This window comes from Patella vulgata, chromosome 1, assembly GCF_932274485.2.
Source record: "Patella vulgata chromosome 1, xgPatVulg1.2, whole genome shotgun sequence".
Lineage (NCBI taxonomy): Eukaryota > Metazoa > Mollusca > Gastropoda > Patellidae > Patella > Patella vulgata.
Window position 1 is genome coordinate 53,986,090 of NC_065879.2, and position 27,816 is coordinate 54,013,905.

The 27,816-nt window shown below is 36.1% G+C and overlaps 1 protein-coding gene across 4 annotated transcripts in view; it reads left to right on the forward strand.

Annotated features, from left to right (window-relative positions):
* Positions 1-27,816, forward strand: part of LOC126830306 (glycogenin-1) — a 280,407-nt gene that overhangs the window by 71,306 nt on the left and 181,285 nt on the right. For all 4 annotated transcript variants that reach the window (XM_050560685.2, XM_050560679.2, XM_050560693.2 and 1 more), the window contains exon 4: positions 13,222-13,384. In XM_050560685.2, the coding sequence (XP_050416642.1) occupies positions 13,222-13,384 (163 nt within the window). The remainder of the gene's footprint in view (positions 1-13,221; positions 13,385-27,816) is intronic.

A 27,816-nucleotide genomic window follows, 5' to 3' on the forward strand; every position in this document is an offset into this window, starting at 1 on the left:
ACCACAAGAATCAAGAATCACCACTACAAGACAGTTTGTTCGGTGGGGCACCAATGACAAAAAGGCCCAAATGTTACGCCCCGCAACAAGGCTACATAAGCTGAGGGATGATGCCACCCTGGGGAAATTTTAATATTCAAGATGGCCGTCATGAGACATTTTCTGGTTATTTACTTTAATTTAGTGGGTTATTTACTTTAATTTAGGGAGGTAAAATTCGGGAGAGATTCTCTCGAACCTTGGTATGAAGGTAGTTTCTATAAGAATTTGACCCATTGAATCCTAAAAGTGACTGCTAATTCCACTACGAAGCCAAATTCACAATGGGGGCTCATTTTTGAAGGAAAGTCATAATGTTCCCTAAAACGGCGTGTAATATATTGAAATATAAGTTTTCGTTGTCAATTACTTCAAATATAAACATAAAAAACATGTTTCGACCAAAAGGTATTCCAATCCGATGATATTCTTTCTCCTGTATTCTTCTTTAAAGATACATTATGGGAGATTTTTATAGAGAGTTGGCCATTCTTGCTATAACAGTTCAAAAGTAGATGATGAAAGAAGAATATATTGAAAAATTCAGTCAAATTACTTTATTCTGAACATAGTTATCATCATTGTAATATTTGCCTAGAAATGGTAGCGAAATGTGTCTTCACCTTCGCCGAACGTTTGATTGACAGGCGTTAACTCCACCTACATATCTCGATTATCAATTAAAGTTTTCAATGGCATACGGAAACGCTTTACAGCGGCCTCACTAAGTACACTCTATCATTTAGCCTCGATCTAACTGACGTATTTTCATCAGGTTACCCCTTATTTGATTTAATCAATTAGTGAAATCCTATTTAAATCCGAGCTGTAGCCGAGCCATCCGTGGGTCTACAGAGTTGATTTTGGTCTTGTTGTTTAAATAAAGATCTAATTTATAATTTCTATAACATCTGAAGCCTAAATTAAGACTTGCAATAATCAGATTTAGCTCTTGCATAATGCATGTTTAAGTGGCATTTAGTAATTGAACAGTAACACACTAACACTATTTATGTGCTAGTTATATATAAGGTCTATATTTATGGCTTCTGTTTTACTGTATATAAATACTTGATGTTTTACATATATGTTATCATTTGCTTGATAAAGACGAGAGTATCATCGTCGAAACGTTGCATGTTAATAAATCCTGTATTCTTATAAGGACACAAATTATACACGGGTCAAACAGAATCAACCATCGGGCCATCGTGAGTCAAAAGCAAATGTTTATAAAAGCTAACTGGGGCTTGTCCAACCTCATGCAAAGGTCTAACTTATGCTCGCTTGAATCACTGGAATACTCGAAATCAGTTTAACAGTCTGATTCCTCTGCTTTCATCAGTATCATGCACCGAGGGTGAACCTTGTCTTGAGAGCCGGTAAAGCTGAGATTGGCAAACATTTTCCATCCCTTCTTCCCCTCTGTTTTTTTGGTAGAGAGGGTGACCGCGACTGGTGTCATAGTGGATCATAATGTATGCTTGACAATTCGCTCTATGAATTCGACGAATCAGAAAACTTATAGTTTAAAACATTACTTACTAACATCTTTATGTCTCGCCAAAATTGGCCGCCATTTTGAATATGACCTCAACCTGGAATACCCTTTGGTCGGAACATGATTTTATGTTTACGTCTGAAGTAACTGACACCGAAAACCTATATTTTAATATACTGCACTCCTTTGTTAGGGGACTATATGGGTTTCCCTCCAAAATAAGCCTCTATTTTGAATTTAGGCCCCCTAGCGGAATTAGCCATCACTTTTAGGAGGAATAGCAAAATTCATTGGATTCAGCGGGTCAAATTACGACAGAAACCAGCTTCATACCGAGGTCCCAGAGAATCTGTCCCGACTTTTACCCCACTAAATTAAAGTAAATAACCAGAAAATGTCTCATGTCGGCCATCTTGAATATTTAAATTTTCCGAGGGATGCCAGGGTGGCATTACCCAGATTCTGAATCTACACATATTAAAGACATATAATCCACTCAAAACCTACATTTCAATATATTGCACATCTTTTTAGTGAACTTTATGAGTTTCCCTCTAAAATGAGCCTCCATTTTGAATTTGGCCCTATCACTTTCAGGAGGAATACCCTAGCTCATTGGACTCAGCGGCTCAAATTCTTCTAGAAACATATTCAAACCGAGGTCTGAGAACAGCTGTCACATATTTTACCCCACTAAATAACCAGAAAGCGCCTCATGTCTACCATCTTGAATATATAAAATTTCCCCAATTCTGAATCTACACATATAGAAGATATATAGTCCACCAATAAACATTAGGTGGACTATATTTCCATGTCAAGGCTTAAAATGGGGTTTGGCAACCGGACTGTATGGTTCGTATGTCAGTGGTCACTGAGTTGAACCACTTCTTATTATTTTTCAGACGATTACTTAATCTTTAATAGATATTACAAACTCCTGAAAATATGTAATACCCAGAATTCTCAATAAGTCTGACCCAGCTGATATAGCCAAATTTTTGGGAGGGGGCGCTTGGCTGTCGTGTCTCTTGGGAGAACCCCACCAAACAAACTCTCTAGCAATGGGCAGTGTGATCCCTGGGGTACTGAACAATTTCCAAGCAGTTTTAAGTGGTACACACTTCGGCTACTCTAGCCTAATTGCGAGACGTGTCAGCTTGGGCGTGTCTGTTAGGGGTAACCCACCGTACAATCTGTTTGGCAGTGATCATTCATGATTCCTTTGGTTGTGCTGAACAACACCAAAGTAGTTATAAGTGGTAAATATTTCAGCTAATCTAGCCTAGTTGCACGGCGGGGCATTTTGGGCGTTTCTTTCAGGGGTACCCCACCGCAATATCTGTCTGGCAGTGGTAATTCATGATCCCTGTGGTGGTGCTGAACAACTTCCAAGCACTTTTAGGTGGTACGCACTTCAGCTAATCTAGCCTAGTTGGTGGGGGGGGGTGTATTTTCGTCGTGTCTGTCGGGGTAACCCACCGCAAAAATTGTCTGGCAGTGATCATTCTTGGTTCCTGTGGTGGTACTGAACAACTTCCGAGCAGTTTTAAGTGGTTCAGATTTCAGCTAATCTAGCCTAGCTGTGGTCTGGCAATTACATAACTCTGTCGGGGGTACCCCACCACTAGAAATGTCTGTCAGAGTGTTTTTATACGCCCACATTTTCATGTGGACGTATTATGCCGTCGCCCCTGTCCGTCCGTCCACAATTGTTTGTGGACTCTCTACAGGTCACAATTCTTATCCGATTTTGACGAAACTTGAAATATAGGTTTATCCCCAAAAGATCTCGGCTGCTTTCGATATTGGCATGTATCGGATCGAAACTTCATGGATTATGGCCCCTGATTGTATGAAAAATCACGTTTTTAGCTTGTGGACCCTATAGAGGTCATAATTTTTATCCGATTTTTTTGAAACTTGAAATGTAAGTTTATAACCCAAAGATCTCAGTTCCTTTCGATATTCGCGCATATCGGACTGTAACTTCCTGAATTATGGCCCCTGATTGTATGAAAAATCGCATTTTTAGCTTGTGGACCCTATAGAGGTCATAATTTTTATCCGATTTAAAAAAAACGTATTATTATATCACCGTTACAGCCTAAGGACAGCTAAGGTCGAATTTCGTGACAATCGGCTCAAAATTGACAGACAAAATGGCCGCCGTTCGTTCTCAAATAGCGTAAGAATATGGTATATCAAGGTTGTGGACCCTATAGAGGTCACAATTTTTATCCGATTTTGTTGAAACTCGAAATGTAAGTTTATAACCCAAAGATCTTGGTTCCTTTCGATATTCGCGTATATAGGCCAGTAACTTCCTGAATTATGGCCCCTGATTGTACGAAAAATCGCGTTTTTAGCTTGTGGATACTATAGAGGTCATAATTTTCATCGGATTTAAAAAACCATATTGTTATATCACCGTTACACCCTAAGGACGGCTGAGTTAGAATTTCATGAAAATCAGCCCAAAATTGACAGACAAAATAGCCGCCGTTAGTTCTCAAATAGCGTAAAAATATGGTAAATCAACGTTGTGGACCCTATAGAGGTCACAATTTTTATCCGATTTTGTTGAAACTTGAAATGTAAGTTTATAACCCAAAGATCTCGGTTCCTTTCGATATTTGCGCATATCGGACCGTAACTTCCTGAATTATGGACCCTGATTGTTCGAAAAATCGCGTTTTTAGCTTGTGGACCCTATAGAGGTCATAATTTTTATCCGATTTAAAAAATCGTATTATTATATCACCGTTACACCTTTAGGATGGCGTAGGTCGAATCTTGTGAAAACTGGCCCAAAATTGACAGACAAAATGGCCGCCGTTCGTTCTCAAATAGCGTAAAAATATGGTATATCAAGGTCGGGGACCCTATAGACATCACAATTTTTATCCTGATTTTGTTGAAACTTGAAATGTAAGTTTATAACCCAAAGATCTCGGTTCCTTTCGATATTCGCGCATATGGGACCGTAACTTCCTGAATTATGCCCCCTGATTGTACGAAAAATCGCGTTTTTAGCTTGTGGACCCTATAGAGATCATAATTTTTATCCGATTTAAAAAATCGTATTATTATATCACCGTTACACCTTAAGGATGGCTGAGGTCGAATTTTGTGAAAACCGGCCCAAAATTGACAGACAAAATGGCCGCGGTTCGTTCTCAAATAGCGTAAAAATATGGTATATCAAGGTCGTGGACCCTATAGACGTCACAATTTTTATCCCGATTTTGTTGAAACTTGAAATGTAAGTTTATAACCCAAAGATCTCGGTTCCTTTCGATATTCGCGCATATCGGACCGTAACTTCCTGAATTATGGCCCCTGATTGTACGAAAAATCGCGTTTTTAGCTTGTGGACCCTATAGAGATCATAATTTTTATCCAATTTAAAAAACTGTATTATTATATCACTCTTAAACCCTAAGGACGACTGAATTCGATTTTCGTGAAAATCAACCCAAAATTGACAGACAAAATGACCGCCGTTCGTTCTCAAATAGTGAAAAATATGGTATATCAAGGTTTTGTGAAAATCGGCCCGAAATTGAAAGACAAAATGGCCATCGTTCATTCTTAAATAGCGTAAAAATATGGTATATCAAGGTTGTGGCCCCTATAGAGGTCACAATTTTTATCCGATTTTGTTGAAACTTGAAATGTAAGTTTATAACACAAAGATCTCAGTTCCTTTTGATATTCGCGCATATTGAATTGTAATTTCCTGAATTATGGCCTTTGATAGTAGGAAAAATCACTTTCTTGTTAGCTTGTTCTCTATCCATCTCTCGAAAATGTGGGCGTATCCTGCCTGGCAGCCACTGATTGTATTTCTATGTAAATATATCAGCTTATTTTTTTATATAATTATTTATAAGAAAATAGCTGCTCCTCTTGAGCTTATATTTTTTGTTTTTTATATAATTATAAGAAATTGTGTAAAAAATAATCCATCATGAGTTTACAATTTTTTTTTATGTAAATATTTCTATAATTATTAAAAATATCTTCTTTGTAAATATTCTTCTAGTTCTATTTGCTGTTTTTGTTTCTGTGTAAATATATTACGACTATTAAAAGAAAGTTTGTTCTTACTTTGAGTCCCTCTGTTCGTTCCTTTCTGAGTCTTTCAACTCGCTTCCTTGTGTCAGTTTTCACTTTTTATACGCCCACATTGAAATGTGGTCGTATATTGTCGTCACCCCCGTCCATCAGTCCGGCGGTCCGGCGTCCACAATTGCTTGTGGATGCTCTAGAGGCTAAAGTTAATATCCGATTGACTTTAAATTTATACACAGTGTTTAAGGCCATGAGACGAAGAAGCCTATTGATTTTCAGCGATTTCCGATAATTACTGCCAGAGTTATGGCCCTTGATCACTTCAAAAAATCTTGTGGACTCTCTAGAGGCCAAAGTTAATATCCGATTGACTTTAAATTTATACACACTGTTTAAGGTCATGAGACGAAGAAACCTATTGATATTCAGCGATTTCCGATAATTACTGTCAGAGTTATGGCCCTTGATCACTTAAAAAAATCCTGTGGACGCTCTAGAGGCCAAAGTTAATATCCGATTGACTTTATATTTATACACAGTGTTTAAGGTCATGAGACGAAGAAGCCTATTGATTTTCAACGATTTCTGATAATTACTGCCAGAGTTATGGCCCTTGATCACTTCAAAAAATCTTGTTGATGCTCTAGAGGCCAAAGTTAATATCTGATTGACTTTAAATTTATACACAGTGTTTAAGGTCATGAGACGAAGAAGCCTATTGATTTTCAGCGATTTCTGATAATTACTGCCAGAGTTATGGCCCTTGATCACTTCAAAAAATCTTTTGGACGCTCTAGAGGCGAAAGTTAATAACCGATTGACTTTAAATTTATACACAGTGTTTAAGGTCATGAGACGAAGAAGCCTATTGATTTTCAGCGATTTCCGATAATTACTGCCAGAGTTATGGTCCTTGATCACTTCAAAATATCTTGTGAACGCTCTAGAGGCCAAAGTTAATATCCTATTGATTTTCAAAGATTTCTGATAATTACTGCCAAAGTTATGGCCCTTGATCACTTTGAAAAATCTTCTGGACGCTCTAGAGGCCAAAGTTAATATCCGATTGACTGCAGATTGATACACAGAGTTTAAGATCTTGAGACGAACATGTATATTGATTTTCAATGAATTTTTATGACTTGGAACAGCTAAATTCATGATACAGTATTAAAAGATTTGTATACAAAACGTTAGCATGGGGCAGAACTTTATAAAAACCAAACAAATTCTAATGGTTTTCTGAGTTGTTGCTCTTAATCAGATTTTAGTGTATTATACATGTTTCATTACCGAAAAAAGTAAAAATATGCGACAACTCTTGTTGACTGCCCGGACGATTTAGCTGCTGTGGGCGTATGTTTCGTTGCCTGGCAACCTATCTTTGTCTTTTGCCTATTTTGGACTCGGTGGTTTAATGACATGTTACCTGTAATTGCAACTTCCATCCAGATCTTATTGTTCTTGATGTAGATGGTGCTGTTGATTTTGAAGGTTGAGTTGCATTAGTAGCTTCTGGCATAGTTGGTAATGTAGGTTGTTGGGGTTGTCAATACCGGGTAATGAATCTAATGATTCCACCTGGCATGTCCGACACAAAAACGGTAGATCTGTTCCAGTTTTAACCAAAATTCCTGTAAAACCAAAATGCAAGTAAATAAATAAGGTTTTCCGAATTCATATCAAATTCTAGCCAATATGTCTAATTGAAATTAATAATTACACACAAGACATTTTTCAGATCCATTCCAACTGCAGAAATAAATCTTATGAATAATTTATAATCAGTTCTATGATCAATCAATGATAATAAAAAATAGAATTGCGAAGCAGTAATGAAGGGTTTCACCGGTGCCACGTTACCCTTGAACTTATGTCACTTCCGGTGCCACGTTATCCGTGAACTTATGTCACTTCCGGTATCAATGAAACCGTTAAATGGTAAAAACAAATTGAAAATCAAATGATAATTGACTTTTTTATTACAGGCAAAATAACGTCAAAAATGATGCATGCAAATTTGCCTATTTCTCGGCAACTGCGCATATTAAAAATTAATTTTCACATACATTCTCTTCATATGGATTATTGCTATGAGATTAAGAAAGTTACGAAGAAATATTCTATAAAATGAAGACGTTCAATGGGTTGTAATAGCTTAATTTTACACCTTTTTTCACCTTTTAATCGAAATAGCCCGAAAACGAAATTAAAAAAACTGAGTCCGATGATTTGTGCGCCTTTGCATGGCGTATACTTTTGGTAATATCAAATTTTGAAAAAATAATATTTGCTTTCAAATAGTGGTATCGAACTGTCAAAATTGTAGTTTTTGGTAAAATTATGTCACTCCCGTTGCCGACAGAAAATTCTTAACGGTAGCAAAAAAAAATGAAATTTCGGAAAACGGACCTTATGAACTTTATATTATACATATCGAACAATAAATAATTAATCTAGGATCGAAAAACAGAATTAGTCAATGGCGACTAACCCGAATTACTGAGACAAGAATGACCATTTAATCCTGTGTAAAATACCATCAAAAAATATTCATTAATAAGAAAGTTTTTTGTAAAAATTAAAATTTTCAAAATTTCACGCCTAATATAAGCAAAGATTTGTTGAAAATCAAAGATCTGAAGTACCGTAGCTATTTGCCCTTTCTCTGGCTATGTCAAAATGTACCAAATGTTAAAATCCGTCGATTATTGTAAACATTACGGCGACATTTAAAAAAACGACAACTTTGGCGATTTCGGACATTTCGCATTGTCACAAAATGTTCGAAATAGGTTTTATCTCTAAGTCATGCTGACTTTCCTGTAAAACCAAAGATATCATACAGATCCGCCAAGTAGTTTCTGAGATATGCTCAAGTGGAAAATAAAACGGTCAACGTGTTGGATGATTGTTTTTTGGGTAAAAACAATCATCACTAGAACTGCAACGCAGTAATGACGGGTTTCACGGGTACCCCGTTACTCTTGAACATATGTCACTTCCGGTACCGATGAAACCATTAAACAGGTTTCCATATAAGCAATACCAGATCTAATAAAATGTACGCAGAATCAACCAAATCCAGCAATATCAATTCATTGTATACATTTGTTACATGTAAGTAGGGTGACCCATGTACTCACAGAAATACAGTCCACCGCTGATAGTTCGAGACTACCACTGAAGCGTGCACATTCGCCGTGCCGAGACCAACTTTCTGACAGTATGATACTATAAATAGCCATGGCACGTGCAATTCTCTACAAATCTATCAACTATTACAGCTGTAAAAAATTTATTGTTGACAATTTTGAATAGCAGTAAAATTAAGCTTCTTGGTTATTACAGCAGATTTAGAAATTACGTTCGTTTCTTTTTTTAAATCGCTTTATCATTAACTGTACCGTTAAGAGCGGCATCTTTTGGTTTAGTACAAATAATATCTCTGAATCACTCGGGTTAGACAGGAACATGATACTAGCAGTAGTTTCATTTTACTTTTACAAGCTTCTTAAAACGATTGTTGAGCTACCTAACGTGCTTATTTCTAAATTCAATTTCTTGTTCTAGCTTTCTGTTATGTTTCGTAAAAAAGTAGTCTTGATTATCCCGACCTGTCAATCAGACGTAGAATGGGCGATAGGCTGGTTAAGCGAGACTAATTTCAAAACAAGGGCACGTAACCTATCTTTTACTCAAAAGTGTCTGGATGTTATGGACGACTCTTGGAACCAGTTTTCAGTCTATTATTTATACATGATTAATGGTCATAGCTTATTAAGTACAACATGATCGTTTTTTTAGTGACTATAATTGTGTGAAACTGATTTGAGGCTTGGCATATATATAAATATTGTGGCGTAATTGTCGAGATATATGGAGATATTTATTTATGGTGGGTCACCCTAATGTAAGTGATCCTGACAAAATTAGATTACTTCCGGTGATAGTGAAAATGTTAAATTAGTTTTATGAAATCAGAAATGGCATAAGGCATCACATGGTGAAAATTTTATGTAAATTGAATAATAATTTCTACTTTCATAGACCAAAAACCTTAAACAGTGACTTGTAGAAAATCGTCTATATCTCTACAACCGTACAAGTTAGAAACCATTTTTTGGTATCTGTATGATCGTATGGGTTCAATCTATTTGTTGATTGGAATGAAATATCATAATGTTAAAAACATTACAAATCAGACTCAATTGAATAAAATATCTGTTTTAAAGGCTAAAAATACAGTTTTTGCCAAAATGACGTTACTTCCGGTGATAATGAAAATCTTAAATTACTTGAATGAAATCGTAAATTGCATTAGGTATCACACGGTGAAAATTTTATGAAAATCGAATAATAATTGAAACTTTTATGGACCAAAAACCCTGAAAAGTTGCCTGTTGAAAATCGTCTAATTCTCCGCAACTGAACAAGGTAGAAACCATTTTTATACGCCCACATTGAAATGTGGTCGTATATTGTCGTCGCCCTCGTCCGTCCGGCGTCCACAATTGCTTGTGGACGCTCTAGAGGCTAAAGTTAATATCCGATTGACTTTAAATTTATACATAGTGTTTAAGGTCATGAGACGAAGAAGCCTATTGATTTTCAGCGATTTCCGATAATTACTGCCAGAGTTATGACCCTTGATCACTTTGAAAAATCTTGTGGACGCTGTAGAGGCTAAAATACCACATAAAAATAGTCATTAATATAAAAGTTTTTCGTAAAAATTTAAATCTTCAAAATTTGGCGCCTAATATCTCCAAAGATTCGTCGAAAATAAAAAATCCAAAGAACTGTAGCTATGTGCCGTGTCCCCGGCTATCTCAAACTGTATCAAATATCACAATCCGACAATTATTGATAACATTACGGCAAAATTTCGAAAACCGACAACTTTGGAGATTTCGGACATTTCACATTGTCGAGAACGTTAGAAATAGCTTTAAAATTTAAGTCAAACCCACTTTCCCAGTAAAACCGAAGACATCAAATCGATCCGACAAGTAGTTTCTGAGATATGGTCAAATGGAAAAATGATAATAACTAGACCTTCAAGCAGCACTGAACCGGCTTTCAGGAATCAGACAGGAAGTGTGTCATACAATAGCCCATTCATCGAGCTACCAAACGATACTTTAGGTGTTTTGATACGGTCACACCCGACGGTGAAATCACGATTTTTGCAAGAGCACCTATTTTTACTGGGGTTTTTTTTTTTTAATATCGTATTATTATATCAACGTTACATCCTAAGGATGTCTGAGTTCGAATTTTGTGAAAATCGACCTAAATTTGACAGACAAAATGGCCGCCGTTCATTCTCAAATAGCGTAAAAATATGGTATATCAAGGTTGTGGACCCTATAGAGGTCACAATTTTTATCCGATTTTGTTGAAACTTGAAATGTAAGTTTATAACCCAAAGATCTCCGTTTCTTTCGATATTTGCGCATATCGGACCGTAACTTCCTGAATTATGGCCCCTGAATGTACGAAAAATCGCGTTTTTAGCTTGTGGACCCTATAGAGGTCATAATTTTTATCCGATTTAAAAAAACGTATTATTATATCAATGCTACACCCTAACGACGACCGAGTTCGAATTTCGGAAAATCGGCCCAAAATTGACAGACAAAATGGCCGCCGTTCGTTCTCAAATAGCGTAAAAATATGGTATATCAAGTTTGTGGACCCTATAGAGGTCGCAATTTTTATCCGATTTTGTTGAAACTTGAAATGTAAGTTTATAACACAAAGATTTCAGTTCCTTTCAATATTCGTGCATATCGAATTGTAATTTCCTGAATTATGGCCCTTGATTGTAGGAAAAATCACTTTCTTGTTGGCTTGTTCTCTATCCATCTCTCGAAAATGTGGGCGTATCCTGCCTGGCAGCCAGTTGGCGGAAAAAAATATGAACATTTTTTTTATATAAAAATTATTATCCATTTTGACGGAAAAGAATGAAATACAGTGTGAGCCCTGATTGCACGTATTCAAATAAACTGAGACTACAACAACTTCCGAGGCGAAAAGTCTCTAATAGCGTGGTGTGTTAATTTCCTAATTTCTACTTTTCGAGTTGCATTTTGGCTTGATATGCGTGTTGGCGCCTTCTTACCGATATCAATAAATACAAAAATATGACTAAGTCGAAAGTCGACAAGACGGTATACAAGCCAAAATGCAAGTCAAAAATAAGAAATTAGGAAAAAACGAGGGGCGCTATTATCGCTGTGTGTTATTTCTTAATTTCCTATTTTCGAGTTGATTTTGGCTTGTATACCGTGTTGTCGCCTCAAATTTTGTCATAACTTCTACTTTTCGACTTTTCGACTTTCGTGTTTTGAAGAGACGAAAAGTAGAAATTATGAATGGTAGTTATAGGCTTCCATACGTAGTAGACCCTATCATCCCAAATTAGTTTAAAGAAAGAAGTATAGGTGTTTTGTTTATTTATATTTAGAAGTTGTGTAGGTCTATTCATTTTACAATTCGACGGTCTTTAAATTTGTATATTTGCCGTAAAAAGGTCACCCAGACCAATTTACGGCACTCCAATGTTAAAGGTTTGGATGTCGTACATGGTGTTGTAATTCGTGAGACACAAGTCAAATAAAACAAGTTGTTTTAATTATCAATATCTACCTGTTGTCATAATTCCTTGTACTTTTTCATCGTTATGCTCGGAAGTTCCTTTTTCCACCATTCACCAAATCCTGGCTACATCCCTGCCTTATTTCACTTTATTGAACCTTGTGAACACTCTAATGCCAAAAGTTATCTGCCGATCTGTATGAAATTTATATGTGTCATTTAAATTAGTAAAAAGAAGAATCCTATTGATTTTCAGCAATGCACCTTAATTACTTCTAGAGTTATGGCCCTTGTTTCACTTTGTTGCACTTTGTGAACCCTCAAACCTCTAAATTATCTGCCGATCTGTATGAAATTTACATGCGTCATTTAAATTAGTAAAGAGAAGAATTGTATTAAATTTCAGCAATTCCCATTTATTACTTCTAGAGTTATGGCCCTTGTTTCACTTTGTGAACGCTCTAAAGTTATCTGTTTATTATGTCTAGAGTTATGGACCTTGTTTCACTTTTTTGAACCTTGTGAACCCTCAAACGACAAAGATTATAATCTAATCTGTATGGAACTGTCTTATAAAGGTCCCTAATTACCCACAAAGAATAAATATGCGACAACCCTTATCGACCGCTCAGACGATTTAGCTGCTGTGGGCATGTTTCATTGCCTGACAACCTATCTTTTCATTTGTTTAATTCAATGATTTCGGATTCGTAAAATGTTCTGAAAATATATTTATTCCAAAGCCACCACCCATTCTTGAGGGGAATAGGGGGGGAAGGGGGTAGGTCAAAGTTTCAGAAAGATCCTATGATTAGATTCTAAGATATAATAATTCTGAGATATAATAATAATCCGAACAAAAACAATAGTGTTTCACACAAGCTACGCGGTGTGAAACCCTAATGATGTGCTGTTAAATGTTGTTTATAATCATGTGCAGGTGTAGTATGAACATCTTGGTACTCCATGGGTTGATTAATGCTGTGATATTATTTCAGGTTTTACACAATGTTGATGAATTATTTGACCATGAAGAATTGTCAGCCTCTCCTGATGCTGGTTGGCCAGACTGTTTTAATTCTGGTGTTTTCGTGTTCAAGCCATCAGAGGATACATATGCAGCTCTTATTAATTTCGCATTAGCACAGGGATCTTTTGACGGCAAGTAATATTTACTTGTGTTCATGTTCTGTCGTATTTGTAGCTGTTACCATGACCTGGTCAAAACATGCAATTCTCACAGATTTAAAAAAAACCTCTCAATTTGATTAAAATACAGATCTATCTTTCGTTTCATTTTTATACGCCCGAATTGAAATGTGGTAGTATATTGTCGTCGCCCCGTCTGTCCGTCCGGCGGTCCCGCGTCCACAATGAGGCTAAAGTTAATATCCGATTGACTTTATATTATATTTAAGAATGCGTTTGCGAGAGAACCATGCAGGGACCGGCACATGGTGGGTGAACGATTTTCACCATTTTTTTTTATGTATGATGGGTATAACTCCTCCAAACCCTACTGCCACAATTTTAGATCAATCAAACTATTTTTAGAGTGTAGAGAAAAGTTTGAAATTTTAAGACCAAAAAAGGCAAAAAAATCATCATTTTAAGGCCACTTTTCAATTATGGCGTACAACTAAACTACGGCGAGTAGATTAATGAAACTTTATAGGGTAGCAGATATGGTTAGTGAGTATACATTCTGAAAGTTTGATGGACTTACATTGAGTCGTTTTTGGTATAGGGACTTAGTGCTACAAGGTACCAAAATAGATCAATTTAGGTATGTCATTTTATTCTATCTATATCTCACCAACTGCGGTTTTAAGTGTGTTTTTGGAATGCTGACTGAAAAGGCAATGATCTATAGTAATAAGATCAAGAAAAAAATTGGGTGACACTCGACCCGTTTAGTAGTAAATAATTTCCATTTTTGTCCAAAAAACAATTTTCAACAAAAATGACGAAACATAAACCGCTTTTTTATACACTGAAAAGTGTAACATGGCACTGGAAACCAAATTAACGTGGGTTCCAGTTCCATTAAGACGAGCCATAATAGAAATAGAAATAAACAAATAAATATAAACGCATTATATACTTTCATCAAACAATTCACGTTTAAAAAATGTTACATTATCAAAACTACAAATACTTATTATCAATAAGTATTTCAAATTAAAAAATATCGCTATACTTTACTATCTATCTATCTATCTATCTATCCATTATCTATCTATCTATATATCTGTCTAATAAGTATCTAATCACGAAAACTGAGCTCACAATTACACCGTTAAAATTTTGAAAAGCTTAATTTACTGTAAATGCCAAAAGAGCTGTTCTTGGTAAATTCAATTAATCTCTCTAGACTATTTTGCAACATTTTATTAATTCGGCAATATAATCTCATAGTCTAGTAGAAGGATGATGAATTTTTGAACACAGAGAGAGACACACACAAACTAGGTCCCTTCGGGACTAACATATGGTTTAATTTTATTTACATAATTCGCTTGCGCGTAGGGGTCTTTAGCAGTGGGAGGAAACCGGAGGCCCCGGAGAAAACCCACGAGGTTGGACAGGCAACCCTACTCCTTGCCACGTACAACCGGATTTTTGAACAGCAAATCGTAAAAACTAAATAGTGTAGTAGTCATGTACATCTGCCTATACTTGACAAACGAATCAAGCGATATTTCAAAAAGATAAAAACAAATAGTATATGAGCGTAAGGTCACTGTTGTAGCATACTCCCCGCAGTGTTTCGTTTGATTAGACCTAATCCCACTCAACACTACCGTAATGAAAGCAAATTTCTGTTCAAAATTATGACTGGTCAATAGTCCGATTAACTGCGTAACAATATCATTCGGGTTTAAACAGAGCTCCAAATATGTTTACATAACGTTACGTCATGATTCACGAAATTTATTATGGCCATTGACCAGTGCATAGCAGAATATTGCAGAAAAACTAATTGCGTGACAAACGAGGCTATCAAAACGCCTACAATGTAAACAATACTGTTTGGAGACAAACAATATTTTCACCGTTTTTATTACCTTAAATCACTCTCCAAATCTTTAGGGAAGACCCCAGATTTGATTGAACAGGAAGAATAGACACACTCCTCCAAAAACGTAAGTATTAGAAGTCAATCCAGCAATGTCCAGAGCGGTATTTCTCGGGTTATTGCTTCAGGAATATGCTATTGTAGTGTCTTTCGGATAACTGGCTACTAAACCGCATTTTATTTGTGCAAAAGACGGGAAAATGATAAGCTGATTACAGCCGCCATCTTGGATGCTGGAGTGCAAATCTCACTTCGGCCTGACGAATAATAATAATAATAATAATATGTACATTTATATAGCTCACGTAATCCATGTACAGAGGCATGTCCACTGCACATACAATTAAATTGATTTAATTAATCCTGTTAACAAGATGAGTTTTAAATCTTGATGTAAAACAAGAAAGGATTTGAGATGATTTAATTATCTCTGGAAGATTGTTCCGCAGTTTAGGCGCATTCACTGAGCACAATCCGTATCCAAATGATTTTAATTTCCACCTTGAGCAACACAACTGATGAAGGTGTGTTCGGCCAGAGGTTACGCGAGGGAACTTGTATTTGCATAAGGTTAGATAAGTATATTTGAACTAAGCTATTCACACACTGATACGTCAAAGACAGACTTTTGAAGATGATTCTTTCATGAATTGTCAGCCAATGGAGTGATTTCAGAACAGGAGTAATATGAGAGTATTTTGATGATCTGGTGAGAATTTGAGCTGCGGTATTTTGTACAAGTTGATTTATTTTTAAATACCGGTATTGGCACTAGATGTTTTTACTAACATGCTGTTACAGTAGTCAATCCTTGAAAATACTAAAGAACATAAAAGTGTAGCAGCTGTTTCCTAGCCAATGTTCCTGGACCAAAGATAACAGTTTCGACAAATTTCACTAATGTGACTGTCCATGCTCAAATTGGACCCTAAGAGAGGACTTCACAGTGTCTCATGGTACAAATATTGCATCTAGTACAACCACATCATTTGAACTTGTATTTTTCAGATGTGTATTATAACCAAAATATACGACTGGGAGGCAGATGGTTTGGATTGTTTGTACTTGGTTTTATTTTATTTGGACCACATAAAATACATTCTGATTTACTTATTTCAATTAAATTTAATTTCAACATATTTCTTGTCATCCTATCTTTAATCTTAGAACTAGTATTCTAGTTCTATGCTTTAATGTCATGTGTACAATTAGGGGATGGAACAGTTTTTGAAAGGGAATAATTTGCAATCAGCTGTATATCATCTGCATAGTTGTCCTAAATTCTTAGTATACATTACAGAAAAGACAGGTCCAAGGACTGATCCTTGTGGAACTCCGAATCATCTGGGGCATTATCTGACCTAATAATCCCGGCAATGAATGATTTTATTGAAAAAATGATGTCAAAAATGAAGTCATTTTCTTCAAGTTTGACCTTCAAATTTAATATGAAAGAAATCTGTGCCAGTCATTTTGTCAAAACCAAATATTAGTATTAGTAGTCCCCAACTTCCATTATTAATAGAATTGTCCTCAGCCCTGCAGTGGGTGAGATATAGCATCATGAAATTTATATGTTTTAGCATATAGCAAAAACTACATCTCAAAATAAATTCCTCATAGCCTCAAATGGTTTTGGAAAAATTTAATAGTCATATATATTGAAGTAGTAGACAAGATCATTCATAAAAAAATAATTTAAAAAATAAAAAATCAATAGGCAATATATGGGAAATATTTGAATTTAGGGATTTTTTTTTTAAAAAAATGATGTTTTATTTTACTCTAAAATGGCCATAGCTGGTTCTCCGTAACTACAAGGTTGGTGAACCTCATATTTCATTTGGGGTATACGGGGTACCCAATGACCAAATCTGCAAAGTTTGGTCAAAATCGCCTGACACCGCTTGTGCCGTTTTTTGTATGCCCATTATGAAATGTGGTCGTATATTGTCGTCGCCCCCTGCTGTCCGTCGGTCTAGAGGCTAAAGTTAATATCCGATTGACTTTAAATTTATACATAGTGTTTAAGGTCATGAGACGAAGAAGCCTATTGATTTATTAGTGATTTCCTAGAGGCTAAAGTTAATATCCGATTGACTTTAAATTTATACATAGTGTTTAAGGTCATGAGACGAAGAAGCCTATTGATTTATTAGTGATTTCCGATAAGTACTGCCAGAGTTATGGCCCTTGATCACTTCAAAAAATCTTGTGGACACTCTAGAGGTCAAAGTTAATATCTGATTGATGTCAAATTTATACACAGTGTTTAAAGTCATGAGATGAAGAAGCCTATTGATTTTCAGCGATTTCAAATAAATACTGCCAGAGTTTTCGATATTCGCGCATATCGGACTGTAATTTCCTGAATTATGGCCCCAGATTGTAAGAAAAATCACGTTTTTAGCTTGTGGACCCTATAGAGGTCATAATTTTTATCCAATTTAAAAAAAACGTATTATTATATCACCGTTACACCCTAAGGAAGGCTGAGTTCGAATTTCGTGAAAATCGGCCCAAAATTGACAGACAAAATGGCCACCGTTCGGTCTCAAATAGCGTAAAAATATGGTAAATCAAGGTTGTGGACACTATAGAGGTCACAATTTTTATTCGATTTTGTTGAAACTTGAAATGTAAGTTTATAACCCAAATCGGTTCCTTTCAATATTCGCTCATATCGGACCGTAACTTCCTGAATTATGGGCCCTGATTGTACGAAAAATCGCGTTTTTAGCTTGTGGATTCTAAAAAACATATTATTATATCACCGTTAAACCCTAAGGACGGCTGACTTCGAATTTCGTGAAAATCGGCCCAAAACTGACAGAGAAAATGGCCACCGTTCGTTCTCAAATAGCGTAAAAATAAGGTATATCAAGTTTGTGGACCCTATAGAGGTCACAATTTTAATCCTTTTTTTGATGAAACTTGAAATGTAAGTTTATAACCCAAAGATCTTGGTTCCTTTCGATATTCGCGCATATCGGACCGTAACTTCCTGAATTATGGCCCCTGATTGTAAGAAAAATCGCGGTTTTAGCTTGTGGACCCTATAGAGGTCATAATTTTTATCCGATTTAAAAAAACGTATTATTATATCACCGTTACACCCTAAGGACAGCTGAGTTCGAATTTCGTGGAAATCGGCCTAAAATTGACAGACAAAATGACCGCCGTTCGTTCTCAAATAGCGTAAAAATATGGTATATCAAGGTTGTGGACCCTATAGAGGTCACAATTTTTATCAGATTTTGTTGAAACTTGAAATGTAAGTTTATAACCCAAAGATCTCGGTTCTTTTCGATATTCGCGTATATCGGACCGTAACTTCCTGAATTTTGGCCCCTGATTGTACCAAAAATCGTGTTTTTAGCTTGTGAATCCTATAGAGGTCATAATTTTTATCCGATTTAAAAAAACGTATTATTATATCACCGTTACACCCTAAGGATGGCTGAGTTTGAATTTCGTGAAAATCGGCCCAAAACTTACAGACAAAATGGCCGCCCTTCGTTCTCAAATAGCGTAAAAATATGGTATATCAAGGCTGTGGACCCTATATAGGTCACAATTTTAATCCAATTTTGTTGAAACTTGAAATGTAAGTTTATAGCACAAAGATCTCGGTTCCTTTCGATATTTGCGCATATTGAATTGTAATTTCCTGAATTATGGCCCTTGATTGTAGGAAAAATCACTCTCTTTTTAGCTTGTTCTCTATCCATCTCTCGAAAATGAGGGCGTATCCTGCCTGGCAGCCGCTGGTTGATGAAAAAATTGACCAAAATCACAAAGTGGGGAAATTGGAGTAATTGTTACACAAATGTGAAAATTGAAACATAATTATCCTTAAAGTTGTATTTCATGAATTTACATCTAAGTTTTTGATAGTTTTGATATGAAATGAAATATAGCGTCACTAAACACACCAAAAATGACTTTTTCAAAGTGTTGAAAAACCTTTCTTCCGCGAAAAGTCAAAAATCGCAACTTTGAGCCTCCATTAAATAAAAAAATATTTCATCCGATTTTGAATCTGTAAACAGTTTTGTGAGAAGAATGATGAGATCTACTTGAAAAGCTAATAAAATCAAATGTATAATCATAATCTCAAAATTACCTTTTCCACCTAATCCAATTGACTTTAAATCTTCAAAAAATCTTGTGGACGCTCTAGAGGTCAAAGTTAATATGCGATTGACTTTAAATTTATACAAAGTGTTTCAGGTCATGAGACGAATAAGCCTGTTGATTTTCAGCGAATTCGGATAATTACTGTCGGAGTTATGGCCCTTGATCACTTCGAAAAATCTTGTGGACCCTCTAGAGGCTAAAGTTAATATGCGATTGACTTAAATTTATACTCAGTGTTTGAGGTCATGAGACGAAGAATTCTATTGATTTTCAAAGATTTCCGATAATTACTGCCAAAGTTATGGCCCTTGATCACTTTGAAAAATCTTGTGACGCTCTAAAGGCTTATGTTATCATCCGATTGACTTCAGATTGATACACAGAGTTTAAGGTCTTGAAACGACAAGGTATATAGATTTTCAATGAATTTTGATAAATTGAACAGCTAAATCCATGATATTAAATATTTTGTATACTAAATGTTAGCATGGGGCAGAAATTTATAAAAACCATACAAATTCTAATGATTTTCTGATAATTACTTAATGAGTTGTTACTCTTAATCAGATTTTAGGGTATTATAAATGTTTTATACTGAAAAAGTAAAAATATGTGACAACTCTTGTTGACTGCTCCGACGATTTAGGTGCTGTGGACATATGTTTCATTGCCTGGCAACCTATCTTTCAACTTAAAGTCACACAGTCCCTATTTAATCTTTTATATACGCCCACATTTTCATGTGGACGTATTATGCCGTTTTACCTGTCCGTCCGTCCACAATTGTTTGTGGACCCTCTACAGGTCACAATTCTTATCCGATTTTGACGAAACTTGAAATATAGGTTTATCTCCAAAAGATCTCGACTGCTTTCGATATTGGCATGTATCGGATCAAAACTTCATGGATTATGGCCCCTGTTTGTACGAAAAATCACGTTTTTAGCTTGTGGACCCAAAAGAAGTCATAATTTTTATCCGATTTAAAAAAACGTATCATTATATCACCGTTACACCCTAAGGACGGCTGAGTTTGAATTTCGTGAAAATCGGCCCAAAATTGACAGACAAAATGGCCGCCGTTCGTTCTCAAATAGCGTAAAAATATGGTATGTCAAGGTTGTGGACCCTATAGAGGTCACAATTTTTATCCGATTTTGTTGAAACTTGAAATGTAAGTTTATAACCCAAAAATCTCGGTTTCTTTCGATATTTGCGCATATCGGACCATAACTTCGTGTTTTTAGCTTGTGGACCATATCGAATTGTAATTTCCTAAATTATGGCCCTTGATTGTAGGAAAAATCACTTTCTTTTTTAGCTTGTTCTCTATCCATCTCTCGAAAATGTGGGCGTATCCTGCCTGGCAGCCGCAGGTTATCCAATTTTGTTGAAACTTGAAATCTAAGTTTATAAGCCAAAGATCTTGGTTCCTTTCGATATTTGCGCATATCGAATTGTAATTTCCTGAATTATGGCCCTTGATTGTAGAAAAAAACGCTTTCGTTTTAGCTTGTTCTCCAATCTGATTAAAATACAGATCTATATTTCGTTTCGTTTTTTTATACTTTCGATGGCCTACACTACATGAAGATCTGACAAGTTATAGCGATAGGTCACGTCAGGGGTCAAAAGACCGACTTATGACCCTATGATGTCAGACATTTGATAAACCAATCAGCATTGATGTTACTAGTGGATTACCCACAGTTCCATGCAAAAACACGCCTAAAGCTCGCCGTGACAGACCGTTTCATTGGCTTATCCCTGACACCATTCAGAACACAAGTTAAATAACAACTCTTCCAGATCCAAGTGTAGTAAAGACAAGTAAAACGAAATTTTGAACTATAAAAACGAAACGAAATAGGATCTGTGTTTTAACCAGATTGCTTGTTCTCTATCCATCGCTTGAAAATGTGGGCGTATCCTGCCTGGCAGCCGCTGGTTATCGGATTTTGTTGAAACTTGAAATGTAAGTTTATAACCCAAAGATCTCGGTTCATTTCGATATTCGTGCATATTGGACCGTAACTTCCTGAATTATTGCCCCTGATTGTACGAAAAATCGCGTTTTTAGCTTGTGGACCCTATAGAGGTCATAATTTTTATACGCCCACATTGATATATAGGTTTATCTCCAAAAGATCTCGGCTGCTTTCGACATTGGCATGTATCGGATCGAAACTTCATGGATTATGGCCCCTGTTTGTACGAAAAATCACATTTTTAGATTGTGGACCCTATAGAGGTCACAATTTTTATCCGATTTTCTTGAAACTTGAAATGTAGGTTTATAACCCAAAGATCTCAGTTCCTTTCGATATTCACGCATATCGGATAGTAACTTCCTGAATTATGGCCCCTGATTGTACAAAAAATCGCGTTGTTAGCTTGTGGACACTATAGAGGTCATAATTTTTATCCGATTTAAAAAAACGTATTATTATATCACCGTTACACCCTAAGGACGGCTGAGTTCGAATTTCGTGAAAATCAGCCCAAAACTGACAGACAAAATGGCCGCCGTTCGTTCTCAAATAGCTTAAAAATATGGTATATCAAGGTTGTGGACCCTATAGAGGTCACAATTTTAATTCGATTTTGTTGAAACTTGAAATGTAAGTTTATAACCCAAAGATCTTGGTTCCTTTCAATATTCGCGCATATCGGACCGTAACTCCCTGAGTTATGGCCCCTGATTGTACGAAAAATCGTGTTTTTAGCTTGTGGACCCTATATAGGTCATAATTTTTATCCGATTTCAAACTAGGTTTTAGTATATCACTGTTACACCCTAAGGACGGCTGAGTTCCAATTTCGATATTCGCGCATATCGGACCGTAACTTCTTGAATTATGACTCCTGATTGTACGAAAAATCGTGTTTTTAGCTTGTGGACCCACAGGAATCTGACCTTCTATCCGTATATATATATGCATACACCATGTCGTAATTTTTATCCGATTTAAAAAACTGTATTATGATATCACCGTTACACACTAAGGACGGCTGAGTTTGAATTTTGTGAAAATCGGCCCAAAATTGACAGACAAAATGGCCGCCGTTTGTTCTCAAATAGCGTAAAAATATGGTATATCAAGGTTGTGGACACTATAGAGGTCACAATTTTTATCCGATTTTGTTGAAACTTGAAATGTATGTTTATAACCCAAATCTGTTCCTTTCGATATTCGCTCATATCGGACCGTAACTTCCTGAATTATGGCCCCTGATTGTACGAAAAATCGCGTTTTTAGCTTGTGTAACACTATAGAGGTCATAATTTTTATCCGATTTAAAAAAACATATTATTATATCACCGTTACACCCTAAGGATGGTTGAGTTCGAATTTCGTGTAAATCGGCCCAAAATTGACAGACAAAATGGCCGCTGTTCGTTCTCAAAAAGCGTAAAAATATGGTATATCAAGGTTGTGGACCTATAGAGGTCACAATTTTTATCTGATTTTTTTAAAACTTGAAATGTAAGTTTATAACACAAAGATCTCGGTTCCTTTCGATATTTGCGCATATCGAATTGTAATTTCCTGAATTATGGCCCTTGATTGTAGGAAAAATCACTTTCTTTTTAGCTTGTTCTCTATCCATCTCTCTGAAATGTGGGGGTATCCTGCCTGGCAGCTGCTGGTTCTCCGATTTTGTTGAAACTTGAAATGTAAGTTTATAACCCAAAGATCTCGGTTCCTTTCGATATTCGTGCATATCGGACCGTAATGTCCTTAATTATGGCCCCTGATTGTACGAAAAGTCGCGTTTTTAGCTTGTGGATCCTATATAGGTCATAATTTTTATCCGATTTCAAACTAGGTTTTAGTATATCACTGTTACACCCTAAGGACGGCTGAGTTCCAATTTCGATATTCGCGCATATCGGACCGTAACTTCTTGAATTATGACTCCTGATTGTACGAAAAATCGTGTTTTTAGCTTGTGGACCCACAGGAATCTGACCTTCTATCCGTATATATATATGCATACACCATGTCGTACCAGACAATATATAATAAAAAACAACAGGAATGCAGTGCCTGTTGAAAACTCGATCTTACCTGCTCTTGCTTCGGCTCGTTTTTTTTTCAACAATTCGTAATGTCAGGCAACCAAACCTCTGTCAATTCACTCAGATATGTTTTTTCTTCAATCTAGTCGTTTTGATTTGCATAAATACTCCCACAAAACGATATCATCGCCACTTGTTTCCAATATTTACATTGTTTTCGTCCATTTTCATTTTGTCACTGCCGCCATGCGCTGACGTCACACAAATAGACGCATTCGGCAGAACTTATTTTTTTGTGCTGGGGTTGAGGGATTCTACCAATATTCGCCGAATATGTATAGATGTTTCACTGACGCATGAGACGTCCCTACTCCTTATTATGTGTTAACCATTCGGCCATTTTAGTAGCTTTTCATGTAAGCAATTTTAAAATGGGAGCTAAAGAATAAAATTTGCCTAATTTTTTTAGTACCGTAGCTTTCATGTAAGCAATTTTAAAATGGGAGCTATAGGATAAAATTTGCCTAATTTTTGTGATTTAAACAATGTTTTTATCCCGCGCCGAACGAAGTTAGGGAGGGATATTGAAATGGGATTCGTCAGTCCGTTTTCGTTTCCGGAGCATATCTCATAAACCGTTCAAGATATCTTTCTGAAACTTTGCACACACATCAACCTATTACACTAGTTGTGCCTTTTGCTATTTAGGAATTTCTGGGATTGATATTTTGTGTGTTTCCATGGAAACAAAAATGACTTAGTTTTTCGTGTACAATTTGGTTTCCGGAGCATATCTCATAAACCGTTCAAGATATCTTTCTGAAACTTTGCACACACATCAACCTATTACTGTAGTTGTGCCTTTTGCTAATTAGAAATTTCTGGGATTTATATTTTTTGTGTTTCCATGGAAACACATTTGACTTAGTTTTTGGTGTACAATTTTGTTTATGGAGCATATCTCATAAACCGTTTACTTAGTTTTTGGTGTACAATTTTGTTTCTGGAGCATATCTCATAAATCGTTCAAGATATCTTCATGGCACTTAATTTGAATTTCTCAGATTTGTTAATTTTATGCGTTTCCATGGAAACACATTTGACTGTTCAAGATACCTTTAAAATAATTTTACCCATTATTTTATTTTCTGAAATCCAGCCTTCCATCCTGATTTTGTTTCTTGAGCATATTTTATTATCTGTTCAAGAAATCTTTTTGAAACTTTGTACAAACATTAACCTATTATAGTATTTTATTTCCTGGCCTGGTGTATAAGTTTATTGTTTACCATACATCAGCTAATTGAGGTAGGCAAAGGTTGTTGTGCAAACCTTACAGGGAGTAGCGACCCTGCCTTGCCGAGCTACTGTGATCAGAGTATGAAATTCTGTGAATTGATATTCCATGTGTCGGAATATGAGATTTGTCTAAAGCTCCAGTTCCCTCCACTTGCAAAATATCTCTATTTTCTATGTAGTCATGTCTAATTTTTAAAACCAGAGCTTAATGTCATAAATTATCTCAAATCTTCTAGTAAATAGCAATCAGTCATTAGTTTTCAGAAATAGAGAGCAATATCTACTAAACAGGGCCACAATATTAGGACCAGTGACACTGTTTGCGAAATCGGGGGGTTGGATGGCTGAATGGTTAGCGTGCGCGCGCTGTATCATAAAGTCTGTCATTGAGTCGACTGGCGTGGTTTCGAATCCCCGGTTGTACGTGACAAGGAGTAGGGTCGCCTGTCCAACCTCGTGGGTTTTCTCCGGGTCCTCCGGTTTCCTCCCACTGCTAAAGACCCCTATGCGCAAGCGAATTATTGAAATAAAATTAAACCATATGTTAGTCCCGAAATGACCTAGTTTGTGTTGAGTGGACGTTAAACCCCATTTCTCTCTCTCTCTCTCTGTTTGCGAAATCTGATACATTTTTATATTGATTACCAATAGCATAAACAAGTTATTTTTCCTTATTTCTTCCAAACAAGTGCAAGGGCGCGGGATGTTGATGACTAGTCATCTTGTTTTTTTTTAAAATCAACTTCATGGGGCTTTGGCAGAGTAACACGAAATATTAAATCAGATGAACTAAAAATTATATTGATATCACATAATATTGTATTTATAAATATTTTTTCAATTACTAGACCTGTCATAGCTTGTGTTACTCTGCCAAAGCCCTATGAAGTTGATTTAAAAAAAAAAAAAAAGCATTGTTTAAATCACAAAAATTAGGCAAATTTTATCCTATAGCTCCATTTTAAAATTGCTTACATGAAAAGCTACGGTACTAAAAAAATTAGGCAAATTTTATTCTTTAGCTCCCATTTTAAAATTGCTTACATGAAAAGCTACTAAAATGGCCGAATGGTTAACACATAATAAGGAGTAGAGTTGTCTCATGCGTCAGTGAAACGTCTATACATATTCGGCGAATATCGGTAGAATCCCTCAACCCCAGCAACAAAAAAAACCGAGGTCTGTCGAATGCGTCTATTTGTGTGACGTCAGCGCATGGCCCATGGCAGTGACAAAATGAAAATGGACGAAAACGATGTAAATATTGGAAACAAGTGGCGATGATATCGTTTTGTGGGAGTATTTATGCAAATCAAAATGACTAGATTGAAGAAAAAACATATCTGAGTGAATTGACAGGGGTTTGGTTGGCTGACATTACGAATTGTTGAAAAAAAACGAGCCGAAGCAAGAGCAGGTAAGATCGAGTTTTCAACAGGCATTGCATTCCTGTTGTTTTTTATTATATATTGTCTGGTACGACATGGTGTATGCATATATATACGGATAGAAGGTCAGATTCCTGTGGTGGACCCTATAGAGGTCATAAGTTTTATCCGATTTAAAAAAACGTTTTAATATATCACTGTTATACCCTAAGGATGGTTGAATTCGAATTTCGTAAAATCTGACCGTAACTGACAGACAAAATGGCCGCCCATGTACTCAAATAGTGTAAAAATAAGGTATATGAATGTTATGGACCCCCTAGAGGTCACAATTTACTTCCGATTTTGATAAAACTTGAAATATAAATTTATAACCCAAAGATCTTGGTTCCTTTCGATATTTCGCGCATATCAAATTGTAACTTCCTGAGATATGGCCCCTGATTGTATGAAAAAATTGCGTTTTTAGCTTGAGGTCCCTCTAGAGGTCACAATTATTATCCAATTAAAAATAAAACGTTTGAATATATCACCTTTACACCCTTAGGATGGTTGAGTTCGAATTTTGTGAAAATCGGACCAAAACTGACAAACAAAACGGACGCCCCTTCGTACTCAAATAGCGTAAAAATATGGTATATCAAGGTTGTGGACCCTCTAGAGGTGACAATTTTCTTCTGATTTTGATGAAACTTGAAATGTAAGTTTATAACCCAAAGATCTTGGTTCCTTTCGATATTTGCGCATATTGGATCGTAACTTCCTGAATTATGGCCCCTGATTGTACGAAAAATCGCTTTTTGTTTAGTTTGCTCTCTATCCATCTCTTGCAAAATGTGGGCGTATCCTGCCTGGCAGCCGCTGGTTTAGCTTGTGGTCCCTCTGGAGGTCACAATTATTATCCAATTTAAAAAAACCTTTTGATTATATCACCGTTACACCGTAAGGAAGGTTTATTTCGAATTTCGTGAAAATCGGACCAAAATGGCCGCCGTTTGTACGCGAATAGTGTAAAAATATGGTATATCAAGGTTGTGGACCCTGTAGAGATCACAATTTTAATTTGATTTTGATGAAACTTTAAATGCATGTTTATAACATAAAGATCTTGGTTCTTTTCGATATTTGTAACTTCCTGAATTATGGCCTGTGATTGTCCGAAAAATCGCCTTTTTATACGCCCACATTTTCATGTGGACGTATTATGCCATCGCCCCTGTCCGTCCGGACGTCTGTCCGTCCACAATTGTTTGTGGACTCTCTACAGGTCACAATTCTTATCCGATTTTGACGAAACTTGAAATATAGGTTTATCCCCCAAAAATCTCGGCTGCTTCGATATTGGCATGTATCGGATCGAAACTTCATGGATTATGGCCCCTGACTGTACGCATATCGGACCGTAACTTCCTGAATTATGGCCCCTGATTGTACGAAAAATCGCGTTTTTAGCTTGTGGACCCAATAAAGGTCATAATTTTTATCCGATTTAAAAAAACGTATTATTGTCTCCGCGTTACACCCTAAGGATGGCTGAGTTCGAATTTCGTGAAAATCGGCCCAAAATTAACAGACAAAATGGCCGCCGTTTGTTGTCAAATAGCGTAAAAATATGGTATTTCAAGGTTGTGGACCCTATAGAGGTCACAATTTTTATCCAATT